General features: G+C 41.8%; 1 protein-coding gene across 4 annotated transcripts in view; it reads right to left on the bottom strand.

Moving 5' to 3' along the window:
* Positions 1-4,755: 4,755 nt before the first annotated feature.
* Positions 4,756-15,155, bottom strand: part of LOC144679881 (putative C-mannosyltransferase DPY19L4) — a 97,204-nt gene continuing 86,804 nt past the window's right edge. For all 4 annotated transcript variants that reach the window (XM_078540784.1, XM_078540782.1, XM_078540785.1 and 1 more), the window contains exon 19: positions 4,756-14,834. In XM_078540784.1, coding sequence (XP_078396910.1) covers positions 14,661-14,834 — 174 coding nt within the window. In that variant the 3' untranslated portion in view covers positions 4,756-14,660. The remainder of the gene's footprint in view (positions 14,835-15,155) is intronic.

Genomic DNA, 15,155 nt, shown 5'->3' with positions numbered 1-15,155 from the left:
TTGGGGTGTGCTGGTCTCCTCGTTGTCTCCAATGTTCTGGAGCTCGCGTGTCTCGTCCTCCAACTCCCTAGAGCTTTGCCGCTTTTTCTGTCAGTGCTGCCCTGGCACTTCTTCGTCCAAAGAGCTGCTGCCTTTGTCATCCGTGCCAGATGGGAGACGCCTCTTGCCACTTGTCTGGGAAATGGCTTGGTTCCTTCTTAGCCCCTTCTTCCTTTTGGCTCTCTTCACCGTCTGCCACTCCCCCTGCTGCTTTTCCACTGCTGCCTCCTCCTCCTCCATTGATTCACTCTCCTGAGGAGTGGGAGGTTCATGGGGCAGTGCTGTTGATTGGCTATCTGTTGCCTCAATCTCTTCCTCCACCTTTCTCTCTCTGTGTCCTCCTTTGTCCCGTTGAGCTCCCTGGGGGCCTTGGTGGTAGTAGTGACACGAAGCATTTCTTCTGCTTCCTCCTCGTTGGCTTTGGCTGCCTGTCCGTAAGTACGGCAGCGTTTGGGGCAGGTCCTGTAGAGGTGGCCTGCCTCGCCACACAGGTTGCAGCACTTAGCCTGTTTGCAGTCTTTTGTCTGGTGCCCTTCCTGTTTTCAGTTCTTACAGAAGGAGGCGCTGCAGTTGGCCGCCACATGACCAGACTTGACGCATGAGCGACAATGTTTGGGTTGCCCAGCGTAGACAAGGTAGCCACGGCTTCCCCCGATAGCGAATCTGGAAGGAGGATGGAAGGTGGCACCCTTACCGTCGGTCTTGAGCAAGACCTTAAACTGGCGTTTGCCTGTCCAGATCCCCAAATCGTCTCTAACCTCGGTGCAGCTCCCCACCTTATCGAAGTACCTGGTGAGGGAGGTGAGCACATCGGCGACAGGGACAAAGGGGTTGTACAGATGCACCGTCACCACCCGGTCCCGTTGCAACGGCAAAGCAAAGAGCGGCTCCGCCGTCAGGATCTTCATCTCCGGCAGGTCTCTCTTCTCCTCGAACACCCTCAGGAGCTTGACGCAGTCTGCCACTCGCTTGAATGTCACGTCGAAAAATCCAGCGCTGGGGAAGTCCTGCAGGGTGTGGATCTCCGCAGCTTCGAAACCGCACGCCTTCAACAGGATCCTCCTGGCGAAGAAGGCCCGATCCATAGGTGCTCCTCCTTCACTGTCCTTCACCGTGACTCGGACGGTGTTAGATACCCCATGGTATAGGGTTCGATTGGTTATAGCATTTGCTTCCCGACCTTGCCCTGGCAGAACCATGATCATGGTCTCTCCACTGCCAGGTAAGTAACTTCCTGCTAATTACCACATACTGCCCTCCCTCAGGTGATGATCTTACATTGCCTCTGCTCTGCACACACAAAACTGCTATCAGTAATATTCAGCACATCTCATTGAATGTAAATTCTCATTGCATCACCAGCCCCTTTGAACTCCATCTCTTCTAACAATAAAACCTCTTTCATAGTGCCAATTTTATTAGTAAGCGAGCTAGGTGCCAGATTTCACTTGCCTCCTTGAATGCTCTATTCAACAAAATGCAAATGTACCCCTACCTCTCAAAACTAGTACACATCAAAGCACCCAGGCTAGCTGGCTTTAATCCAATTAAGACACACCCACAGACTAAACCCCTATTTTAAAAGAAAAATACTTTCCAATAATATTATATACATTAATAGCTTCATGACACAAGGGCATAGAATATACTCTAGGTGGGGGACTTCAATGTCCATCACCGAGAATGGCTCAGTAACACCACTACTGACCGAGCTGGCTGAATCCTAAAGGACATAGCTGCTAGACTGGGTCTGTGGCAGATGGTGAGGGAACCAACAAGAGGGTAAAAGTTGCTTGACCTCATCCTCACCAACCTGTCTTCTTCAGATGCATCTGTCCATGACAGTATCGGTAGGAGTGACCACACACATTGTGGAGACGAAGTCCCGCCTTCACATTGAGGATACCCTCCACTGTGTTGTGTGGCACTACCACCATGCTAAATGGGATAAATTTTGAATAGATATATCAACTCAAGATTGGGCATCTATGAGGCGCTGTGGGCCATCAGCAGCAGCATAATTGTACTTGAACACAATCTGTAGCCTCATGGCCTGGCATATCCCCCACTCTAACATTACCATCAAGCCAGGGGTTCAACCCTGGTTCAATGAAGAGTGGAGAGTTTGCCAGGAGCAGTACCAGGCATACCTAAAAATGAGGCGTCAACCTGGTGAAGCTATAACACAGGACTACCTGTGTGCCAAAAAGCATAAGCATCAAATGATAAACAGAGCTAAGCGATCCCACAACCAACGGATCTGATCTAAGCTCTGCAGTCCTGCCACATCCAGTCGTGAATGGTGGTGGACAATTAAACAACTCACTGGAAGAAGAGGCTCCACAAATATTCCCATTCTCAATGATGGGGGAACCCAGCACACCAGTGCAAAAGATCAGGCTGAAGCATTTGCTACAATCTTCAGCCAGAAGTGCCGAGTGGATGACCCATCTCAGCCTCCTCTGGAGGTCCCTAGCATAATAGATGCTAGTTTTTAGCCAATTCAGTTTACTCCACATGATATCAAAAAACAGCTGAAGGCACTGGATACTGCAAAGGCTTTGGGCCCTGACAATATCCTGGCAATAGTACTGAATACTTCTGCTCCAGAACGTGCCACGCCACTAGCCAAGATGTTCCAGTATAGCTACAACACTGGCACCTACCTGGCTATGTGGAAAATTGTGCAGGTATGTCCTGTGCACAAAAAACAGGGGAAATCGAACCCAGCTAATTACCGCCCCATCAGTCTACTCTCATCAGTAAAGTAATGAAAGGGGTCATCAACAGTGCTATCAAGTGGTACTTGCTTAGCAATAACCTGCTCACTGATGCTCAGTTTGGTTTCCGCCAGGGCCACTCAGCTCCTGACCTCATTACAGCCTTGGTTCAAACGTGGACAAAAGACTGCGGTGCGGTGAGAGTGACTGCCCTTGGCATCAAGGCCACATTTCACCAAGTGTGGCATCAAGGAGCCCTAGCAAAACTGGAGCCAATGGGAATCAGGGGGAAAACTCTTCGCTGGTTGGAGTCATACCTAGCACAAAGGAAGATAGTTGTGGTTGTTAGAGGTCAGTCATTTCAGCTCCAGGGCATCACCGCAGGAGTTCCTCAGCGTAGTGTCCTTGGCTCAACCATCTTCAGCTGCTTCATCAATGACCTTCCTTCCATCATAAAGTCAGGAGTGGGGATGTTTGCTGATCATTGCACAACGTTCAACACCATTCACGACTCCTCAGACACAGAAGCAGTCCATGTCCAAATGCAGCAATAGCCAAGCTTGGGCTGACAAGTGGCAAGTACATTCACACCACAGAAGTGCCAGGCAATGACCTTCTCCAACAAAAGAGAATCTAACCATCGCCCCCTTGATGTTCAATGGCATTACCTTCACTGAATCCCCCACTATCAACATCCTGGGGGTTACCATTGACCAGAAACTGAACTGGACTAACCGTATAAATACTGTGGCTACAAGAGCAGGTCAGAGGGTAGGAATCGTGCAACGAGTAACTCACCTCCTAACTCCCCAAAGCCTGTCCACCATTTACAAGGCACAAGTCAGGAGTGTGATGGAATACTCTCCACTTGCCTGGATGAGTGCAGCTCCCACAACACTCAAGAAGCTTGACACCATCCAGGACAAAGCAGCCACCATATTAGCACCACATCCACAAACATTCACTCCCTCCACCACAGACACAGTAGCAGCAGTGGATACCATCTACAAGATGCCCTGTGGGAATTCACCAAGGCTCCTTAGACAGCACCTTCTATACCCATAATCACTATCATCTACAAGGACAAGGGCAGCAGATAGATGGGAACACCACCACTTGGAAGTTCCCCTCCAAGTCACTCACCATCCTGACTTGGAAATATATCACCGTTCCTTCACTGTCGCTGGGTTAAAATCCTGAAACTCCCTTCCTAACAGCACAGTGGGTGTACCTACATCACATGGACTGCACTGGTTCAAGAAGGCAGCTCACCACCACCTTCCCAAGGGCAATTAGGGATGGGCAATAAATGCTGGGCTAGTCAGCGAAGCCCACATCCTCTGAATGAATGAAAAAAAAACACGCAAGGCACTTTGAAATTTATCCCCCAGTGTATTATTCTATTGCCAAAGTACAAGCGTGCACCCTTTATGTTACAGAGTTTAATCAGCAAGTAAACATCAATGAGTTCACTATAAAGTTAATTGTTATTCAGGCTGAAGATCGGAACCATGATTCTTTGGAAAGTTAATGAAGAGCCTGCGAGCGACTTCAGTATATCGATGTTCTTAAGTTTATCTGTACATTTCAAATTAATGAATTCCTTCATTTCCTTACTCTTCTACTTTTTGAAAAAATGTTACAAAAATTTCCATTGAACATTTTGTTATGGATAACGTTTGCAGATAAAATTATTTTAAAGCTGCGTATGATTTCATACCTGCGTGAAGAGTCAAGATATTACTTTAGATCACAGGAATGACTAACCTTATATCCTTCAATATGTTTTGTTAAGGGCATAAGTATCAACGTGTTACACTGAAATATCTCAAAAGGTTACATCCATGACATCTCGCCAAATATAACATGTTTTATCAGATTCTTTAATTTAAACTATAAATTTCAATGGCAGTATCTTGAGGGAAATTGTACTCCTTGGGAGAATACTTTGATTTCAATTTTTTTCTGGAAATCACAAATACATCTCAATACAAAGTTAATTTTCCATAACTTTTATTTGCAACAGCACTTGTGTGAGGATTATAATCAACATTTCCAAAGCAAAACACCTTCTAAACTAAAACTACAGTAACACACATATGGATAATTCGCTATCAAGTTAGGGCTAGTCAGCAATACATGGTAACTTGAATTACATTTTGTGGTCAAAAAGTACCTAGACCTGTTGTGGTGCTGACTGAATACGACTCTAAAAGCTCTCTGAAATTGATGATACAAGATTTGTAAGGTGATCCTTTATCACTGATATGAATTTGATATTTATTCACTGCTTATTTTAGAAAAAGTTTTCTTTTAATTTTCTCCCCCTTACCCTTCATCTCCTGAATACATCAACTCACAGTTGGAGTGCTGTTGCTGGGTCATGGCTGTTTGCTACAAAACTCAAGTGATCTTTTGATATATAAAAATCTGGAGAAAGAGTATTGAGAGATTATTCAAGCATGAGGATCATCATGACCGAGATAGATAGGTTCTTGATTGGTAAGGGGATCAAAGGTTACGGGGAGAAGGCGGGAGAATGGGGTTGAGGAACTTATCAGCCATGATTGAATGGCGGAGCAGACTCGATGAGCCGATTGGCCTAATTTCTGCTCCTATGTCTTATGGACTAAATCCTCAACTTGTTCTCATTTATACATTGCCAGCACAAATCACTGGAGCAATCAAGAGCAAGAAGCTTGGAAGCTCCCTTCCAATGCAGGATTGATGGAGCTAATGGAACACGCACTCCCAACTATTCAGCATGAAACAAGGAATATCAAACCAAGAGTTTTACTGAGCTTAGAGACCACGTGGTGCATTGACCAACTGAGCTACTAAGGAGAACCTTCTCTCTTATTTTAAGCAGCACCACAAATTAATTTACTCAGCAACATTTTGATGGCAAACCTTTGACAAGTTCCGTGCAAGTCACTGGGGGGGGGGGGGGAAAGAAGAGTGAGGGTGGTGATGGTAGCATCAGAAAATACATTTAATGAAATACCAACGTTAAAATTCCCTTTGGTGTTTTAATAATACAAAATGTGCAATAGTACAAGTTAGAGAAATACAGCAAATAACAAAATATAAGGTTTTTTCCACTATAAAAACATCTGACACTCCAAATAGCATTCATTGAATACTCTTCTCTAGGAGCTACTGAAGCTTTGCAACAGAAAATTACAACAATTCATGCTTGATCATTCCATTGGACATTGTTGAGCATTTCAGCAGAAGTGAGTACCAATGCTAAAAATTTAAAAGTTATTAAACAAAAAGGAGTAGAATCTTGTATCAATCTGGTATTTGTGAACCATGCACTTATGCCACTCCTGAAATGTACTTTGTTTTCTAGAGGTGTTACAGAGCACAAAAGATAAAATAGTGCTCATACCACAGTCATGCCATACTTCATTTGTGCAGGATATGCGCAAATATGTAGAGAAGAAAATGTCAGAACAATGTAGCAAAGACAAAATGCTGAACTACAACCAGAACAAGCCTCTGGAGGTTGTGCTTTAGGTAAGTGTAGTCTGACCAGTGCACTGTACAATGTTCAATTATGGTCATAACCATTGCAAAAAAGCTCCACATGAATTGAACAGGATAGAGAGAAGAGGAAAATGACTGAACCAAATGAGAAAAGACTAGAAAACCTAGATCTCTACAGTTTTGAAAGGAAAGAGTTAATACTGTCTTCAGAGTTAGAAAAACATTGCACGGTATAGGTAAGATTAATACAAATTGAGATGGGGAGAACAACCAGAGTTCACAAATTGAATGTTGTGAAAATCTAAAACAAATATTATTAAGAATTTAAAGAGTGCAACTTTGGGATAATGTGTCAGGTCAGATGTTGGGGGGCACAGGAGAGAAGATTAAGAGCATTTAAAATATGGATGAATGCTAGTGTGGAAAAGTATAAAGCACAGAAGAATGACAGGCTAAGTAGCTATTCCTTGCTCTTGGCTTTTTATTTTGTTTAAAAAATGCCATTCTGTTCATCACGTTTGCATCTTTCAGTGAGCATTTAGAAATGACATGGTTATGGACTCTCTCAATTTATTTCATTTCCTCACAAAGGTGAGTGGCTACAGATAACATTTTCCTGTATTTCTCCTGCAAATCTCCAAAATAATCCAGTTAACCTGCACTACATCAAACATTACATTAATAGCAAGATATACAGCACCTAAACTGGGCGGTGGAAAAAGTACCCTCTCACCACTGTAGTTACTATCTTTTCAGTATTGGTACTAAGATTATACAAAGTACTGAGGGTACTGCCTCTGACAGATGCACATCAGGCACATGTAAGTGTTTATCTTTTATCCAGCGAGTAATGTAAATGTATCCTGCTGTCACGGCTTATAGTTACGCATGACTTATGGCTAATAGCGCTATTGAACATGGGAAATAAGTTTTCAGTCTAACAGTAGATACTGCATTATACTGTAAGGTTTTAAACAGCAAGTGTCCAGATTTTATAAAGTTTAAAATTTGACTATTTATTACTTCACTTTTGAGTGCAAACATTTTAATTCTAATGTCTTAGGTTTCTGAGATATACACCACCCAAATGCATTAAAGCCAAGCGATTATTTTCAAAATTTTTCTTCAACATATAAGATTAACAGGAATGGGAAATTGTATAGCACATGATAGCTCATTTAAATAATTGTCTGCAAATATCATTTTTGGTTTCACATGTTGACAGATGGACTTGTATTCATGTGAGACCAAGGCTTCAATCACAAAGCTTGAATCAAATTTCTAATACCTTTTTCTTAAATATGATGGCCATTAGACAGGATGTTGACTTTTGGGAATGTTTATATGGAGAAAAATAAACATAAGATGAATAGATAGATAAAACAAATTACAATGGACTGAGAAACTAGTGGAAATGCTTCAAGGGTAAAGCAGTTTTTACAGATATTGTCCCACAGAAATTTAAGTACAATGAATACATACAATGTTAGACATTTGTATGGAGTAGAAGGTTTGGAATTCTAGTGACAAATAGTATTTGTATGCAACTAATGCCCACATCGCTAGGTGTGACACAGAAAACTATCGCATTAATCAATAAAAGCAACACTGACGGTGGTCATGAAAATATAATAGGCTACACCATCCCACATATAGGGGGTTCAAAGTACCAGAACAGCAGAAAGAATATAGCACCAAGGAGGGAAAGAATATAATACCGAGGGGGGAAAAGACAGCAAAGGTGTTATATGACATTTATAAAGTACCAAAAAGAATCAGAAGCTTCATGCTGGGGTCTATACTTAGGGTCAAAATAATTGGTCCCTAGCAATATATTTCAATTAGAATGGAACTCTATCGACAGTACAGAAAATCTTAAAGCTACAATCCTACAGGAACCATGTACCTATTGCAAGGCACAACATTTAAGAGGATTACCAGTATGTAACTAATGCATATAGTAATGAAGCACACAGACCATCCCAACTCCCTTTTTGTTCTCCTCAACCACTTCCACCTAAATCCAATACTTGCTAGTCTGGATCATGATGTTTGATTTTCCCTAAATATAGACCAGCACAAGACAGACCAATATCCAGGAACTGATAGTATCTACCCTACAGTATTATAAGAAAGAGGTGAGGAAATTGCAGATACAGCAGTTATAATTTTACAAGGCTCTTTGGACTCAGGAATTATGCTTTTGGATTGGAAAACTGCGAAAGTTACTCCATTATTCAGGCACTACAGACCCGCCACTTTAACATCACTTGTGGGGAAGTTCATGAAATCTATCAAAGACAGAGTAACCGAGTACCTGGACAAAGCTGATCCAAGAATGTCAGCATGGATTTGTGAAGGATGCGCTATGCCTAGTTGCTTTTGTTGAGGAGGACTAGCATAGTGAATAGGGATATTGTCTACACAGACATTCTGAAAGCTTTTGTATAGAGCCCACACAAGAGATTATTAGCAAATATGAAAACGCATGGAATTGGAAGTAACCTTGTGACATGGGTCAGTAACTGAGTGGTGGGTAGGACAGCAAGGGTGAGGATAATGAGAGTGTTCCCTGATTGGTCAGATGTGACAAGTAATTTTCCCCATGGATCTGCACTTTTCCAGATAGTGTTTACTAGGAAGACAGCAACATTCTCATGGTCCTCCTATTAATGCAAGTATTAAAACATGAAAACCTGCAAATCAATGCTACCACAAGTGACTGAACCTTGGCCACCTGGCTCCTGATCCAACCAGTAAAAACCCATTGGAAAATAGGGGCAACAAAGCCGAGAAATAGGACTGGCAACAAGAACATACCAGCTCAACATTGAAGGCCAATCCAGGCAAAACATGAGCTACCTGCATAAGAAGTCTCTGACAGGAGTGTGGACACGGTCACACTGCAAGAAACCTACCTCATGGACCACTCCAACTGCCAAGCCCACATTCCAGGGTACCAACTCATTGCAAGCAGGGATAACAAGACATACCCACCTACATCAAGGAAATCCTCACCAAAGATGTAAAAGACCAAAAATCAGACAACCCTACTCCATCTCCATCAATGTAGATAAGCTGACCACCATAGATGTCTACAAGCCACCAAATGACATGTGGCCCAACATCACAATACAGCCTGCAGCACATCCAACCACTACACTGGCAACTTCAACAGCCAACATCAGATGTGGTGATACCTCAACAGCAGGAGAATAAATGTCTGACAAGGCTTCTGTGCATGACCTAAAGCTTGTGCATGATGTAAAGCAGCCTGGCATATTCATTTAGTCAGATGGGAGCAGGACCACTCACCTGATTTTGCTTCACAAACCACGAAAGCAATGGCTGAATGCCAACAAGTGCTGCCCACCTTTCCCCACTCTCAACATCACCTACACCTTGCGCACATCAGCCTTGAACTGCCATCCATAAACTCTAAGCCAAAACCATGCTGGAATTTGTGGAAAGGCAACTGGGATGCCTACAGCAGATACTTAGAAACCACCATTAACTGGATCCCACCCCTCCCCAAAAACTCTAACCCCTTCATTCAACATCTCAAATTGGCAGCCACTAAATTTGTTTCCCAGGGGCTTCAGAAAAGCTTTCATTCCTTGCTGGACCCTGGAAAATGACTGGTTCATGGAAGAATACAGGAAGAATGAAGACCCCAATGTGGCAAAAGCACTCCGAGTCCCTTGTTGAAGGGCGCTTCATAAGATGGCAGGAACCAGTGGAGAAGACTGGCTTCACGTACTCAAGCCAAAATGAAACTCCTACACCATCTGGGAGCAGCTAAACAACTCCCACATCAGTGGCCCTGAATCAACACTGATGCTGTTGCTTCACAACTCCTAATAAAACTCAAACATTACCAGCTAGCAGTGAAGATAAGTGAATGGTAAAAACAGCCTTGATGCAGTCTCTCAAGACTTCCCAAGAACAGACAGATTTCTCAGGTCTTTACACAAAAAAGAGGAAGTGGACAATGTTCTGAGTCAGAGGAGTTTTTTTTTTAATGCCTTTCGGCTCGAGTGCGTGAAGTCAATCTTCTCCGCTGTTTCTTGCCATCTTATACATAAGAGGAAGTGAACAACACTCTGTCAGCAAACAAGTCAGACAAAGCAGCAGGAGTTGGTGGGATTTACCCAGAATTCATGAAGAGCTTTGGACCACAGGGAATGAAGTGGCTAGCAAAGTTGTTCACCAATATCCACAGCACAGGCACCATTCCAAACATCTGGCATCAATCCAAGATAGTGGCCATTGCCAAGCCAGAGAAACCATTTGATGACCCATGCAGCTACTGCCCCATTGCCCTGCTCTCAATAATATATAAGGTCCTGGAACGCCTACTGCCAAGCAGATCGAGTCCCACCCTGGAAGCAGCGATGCCCCCACACCCCAACAGGCAGATTTTCAGACATGCTGCAACTGCTCTGAGCAGATCCTGACACTGACCTCACATATTGGGACTGGTTTCCAGGAAGGTCCAGAAAGACTTATCCTGTGTCTATGACGTAGCATGGCGCACAGGCATGAAACCTTGAAACTCTCCAAAATCAATGGCTCTGTGAAGACCCTACAACTAATTAACTCCGTCATCAGCAACCGACAGTTTCATGTGAACCTTGGAGATCCAATCAGCTGGCCATGCATAACCAACAACTGGCTCCCACAGTGTTCTTGCACCACCTCTTCAACATACAGACCAGTGACCTCCCCCCCCCACAAAAAGTCACAGATCTTCGCATTTGCTGATTACTTGCCCCAGGGTTTCCAGGCTAAAGAACTTCAGGACACTGAGAAAACACTCACTGAAGATCTATGTTTCCTAGAAGCCTACTCAGGATATGGAGACTTTGACCAAATGCTGTCAAGGCTGTCATTTCAGCCTGAATGAGAAGTCATGAGGATTACTTCTGAAACGTTAAGACCAACACAGCTTGAGTGGTTTCCTGTGCCAGCACATATTGAAGCTCCTGAAGTCTGAGGGAAAACCTCCTCCTCAAAGAACACCACTGGCTGACAATCAATGAAGCACTCCCATTGACACAGGACCTCAAAAACCCCATGCAGCTGTCTGAAATCCCGTAGTGCCTACTAGAACACATTCTACATCCTACAAACTAACGACAGCCCAACCTCTCGATGGTACACCTCCTGGTGATTGCAAACATCACCAACTGCAACCTGGTAACTGATCCGAGTGGTGAAGGCCCAGGTTTCAACTTTCCACAGAAACTCTGAACAACTCTCAACCGCTTGTGGATGTGCCAGGGAAGATGTGGCAACTTGCTCCACAAGTGGAACATGAGGAATAGCTTTAATTGTGACTGTGGCCATCCAAGTCAGACCATTGTCCAAAAACTGAACTTCTTTCCTGAGAGACCCATTCCTGGTGGCATCACAACCATTCACACTGTGTCAGCTGAAGCCATTGAATGGATTGTTAGCCTCAACATTAAATTGTAACTCCTTCCCCAGCCATACAAATAATAACAATGTATTGGGGATTTTGATTTTTCATTATAGAATTAATGACTTAGATGAAGGATGACAGTTATGTATCTAAGTTTGCACATAACACTAAGTTAGGAGGCACAGTTTTATAGATGGGAGTAGGAAGTTACAAAGGGACCTTGACAGACTAAATGAGTGGGCTAAACTGCAGTGAAGTATGAGGTTATTCACTTACGAAAAATAAATTGGAATATTTTCTAAATGGAGAGAGACTTTCAGCTGTGGAGGAACAAACAGATTTAGGTATTTGTATGCACAAATCATTAAAAGATAGTGCACAGATCAAAAAAGTATCAAAAAAGCTACTGAAATGTTGTTTTATCTGAAATGGTCTGGGATACATAGGGAAGAAAAGTGATGCTTCAGTTGTACAGAGATTTGGTCAGACTCCATTTGGAGTATTGCATTCAGCTTTGGGCACTGCACCTCAGAAAAGATAAACAGGCCTTGGAGATGGTACACTGGAGATTTGTCAAAATTATACCAGAGATTAAGGGGTTAAATTGTGAAGCCAGATTGCATAAACTTGGTTTGCATTTCCTTGAGTTTAAAAGATTGAGGGGTGATCTAATCGAGGTACTGAAATGCAAAAGGTATACAAAGGCAGACAGAGAAACAATTTCCTCTGGTATGAGAATCCAGAGTCAGGAGAGGGCATAATCTTTAATTTGCTAGGATTTTTAGCAGTGAAATCATGAAGCACTTCTTCCCCACATAAAGGATAGTGGGAATTTTGGAACTCTATCTTTCAAACATTATGGATGTTGGGCCAATAGAAATGCTCAAGATATTTGTTTAATAAGGAAGTCAAGCAAGAGCGAATAAATTTAGTTGAAGTAAAAACAACCATGATCTATTTGTAATTGAATGGCAAAACAGGCTTGAAAGGATAAATAGCCTACCCCTATCCCAAATACTATCTCCTACACCTTGCTATTTTTTCAACTCAGCAGGATTAACTTTCTTACCTACATCAGCCAAAATCCCTCTTAAATGCCTTATCATCATATACATTTATTTTAATCCACACCATAGAGTGTTCTTTGACAAAACATGTCAGTTGAAATAAAAATGTATTTTACAATCTAACAAACATAATACAAGCTATAAAAGATATTTTCTAAACCATCTAATACCCAGGCCTGATTTTAAAAAGCATCTTAAGTGGGTACTCTGCTCTACTTTACTACTGTTTCACCACCAAATGAGACACCAACTTGCAGTTATAGTACACTATATAAAAAAATGCACAGAATCAAAAGGATAATTTTTGTGATTTTTTTTCCTGCTCATCAAGGTGAGGAATGCTCTGCTGAGGAATGGAACGCTTTCCAGTTGAAGCACCTGGTGGTAGCATCAAGTATTCTCGGGTAAGGTGAAGAGTAGTCATATTGGACTCAGAACATTAACTCCGTTTCTTTCTCCAGAGATGCTGTCAGGTCTGCTGAGTATTTCCAGCACTTTGTTTTTTTTATTGCAGAGTATAGCTGTCTCTACTCTTTCACTGGCAAAAGATTACTCTCTGCTGTATCAGCGTGACTCTTTTCCTCCACTTTCCACACTAGGCAACCTGCGGCCTTTTTGAGTGAGATTACCAATTAGTATCAAAGTAGCTTTGTGTTGAAGGCTTTGAGACTACACAAACTCATTTATAATGGTCATTAAAGCCATTCATCCCTTCAGTCTGGGCTTGACTTCAACGTCTAACCTACTGCAGCATTTCTTTCCACTCAAAAGTTATTTTCTTTTTCAAAGTGAATGTGGTGTTTTCCTTCCCTATTTTCCACTGTTATGTTTTTCTCTTCTCAGTAAAGGTGCTGAAATGGAAAAGCCAAATCACTTGCTTCCCACCTTTGTGACTATGGTAGTATTCTCCCCAATACAGGTCTGATAAGTTGAGTTAAAAGCTAGACCACAAAAAGGACATCAATGAGCAGCAAAATACATCACCAGCATTGCCTGAGTAATCTTGAAGTGCAGATGCCTAATTCTAGCTCTTCTTGATTTTTTCCCCTCATCTGATGTTCTGGAAGATGGCTCATGACAGCAGGAGTGTGAGACAATGTGTGAACAATCTTCTATCTTGTTATATCACTCTTTAGAAATCAAGATTTTCTTGCAATTTAAAATTAAAAATATGTGGTGCCTAATAATTTGATACTAAATAAAATTCATTCGTAATATACAAGATCAAAGAACAGTTAGTTTACTGTACATGTGGACTGCATGGATGTTAAACAAGACTGTTCTAAAAGATGTTCCCCTTTCAATTTACCAAGCTAGTAATTAAAAGAAACACTAACTTAGTCATACTTAATAACAATTTTTAGTAAGGCCTCAAGGATTCAACACAAAAGTCCTGTTTCTCTGGGTATCCATAAACAAAAACAGTGAAGTAAATTACCCACTGTAATACTTTAAAAAAATGTTTACAACTGATATAAAAGTTGCTAAGCTTTGGGCAGAACTTAGGCATGTAGACTATGTGCACAATGCCCGAGTGTGCTTAAGCTCCACCTAGAGTGCAGTGGTTTTTAAGATCATGTGTAGCCCAGTAGGGTTTGTTCCTTATCCAAACAAGTAAATTCAATACTCTTCTGCAGCTGAATTAATAGATGTGGATTAACTTATTTCAACCTGTTGCAAGTTTCTGTTTTAGTCCTCCATTCTGAACAACAATACCTGAGGGTGATTTCAAAAAGCAAGATTTGCCCTCTTTTCGTTTCAGACTAATTTGTAAAAAATAAGTTAAAAAACAACTGTTATTTATATGCTTTTAAAAGTTCCATTTTAAAAGTCCATCTGTAAAATGAGACATTGCTTCAACACATTAAATATATGCAACACGAATGAGGGTGATGATTGGGAAGGTTTCAATCTTCATTAGTACTGAAATGATATCAGTGTATTGACTCTGTACATGCGATATGACCTATTCCAGTAAACACGAGTGAAATAGTTGACATATGGAGAATAGTCCAGTTTAATCTCATGGCAAAATCGTCCATACAGGGAAAACGCATAGTTTGCATCACTGTCTCCTTCACCATAAAGTATCTGGAAAAGGAAAATAAAATAAAATTGTAGTTGTGAACACATAGAAAATATTCACATCAAAACAGTCAGAAACAGTGGCCTTCACATTCTTAAGCACAGGAGCTTACTAAAGCATTTCACTTGCAAATTATTTACAGTACAGGAAAATTAAGCCCAAATAAGTCTGTAACGGTGTTTTTCTCTATGAGCCAAGACCAAAACCAATCTACCACACACTCCTCCTGTCATTTAAATGCACTCGAAGGGCAATTTCATTTCAAACAATTATTTAATTCCCTTAGAAGTGCTATGAAATCTGTTCTGACAATTTGTGGCAGAGTT

This window comes from Cetorhinus maximus, chromosome 4, assembly GCF_964194155.1.
Source record: "Cetorhinus maximus chromosome 4, sCetMax3.hap1.1, whole genome shotgun sequence".
In the NCBI taxonomy this organism is placed as follows: Eukaryota; Metazoa; Chordata; class Chondrichthyes; order Lamniformes; family Cetorhinidae; genus Cetorhinus; species Cetorhinus maximus.
Note: the sequence above shows the minus strand (reverse complement) of the source record. Positions and strands in the feature narration are given on the sequence as shown.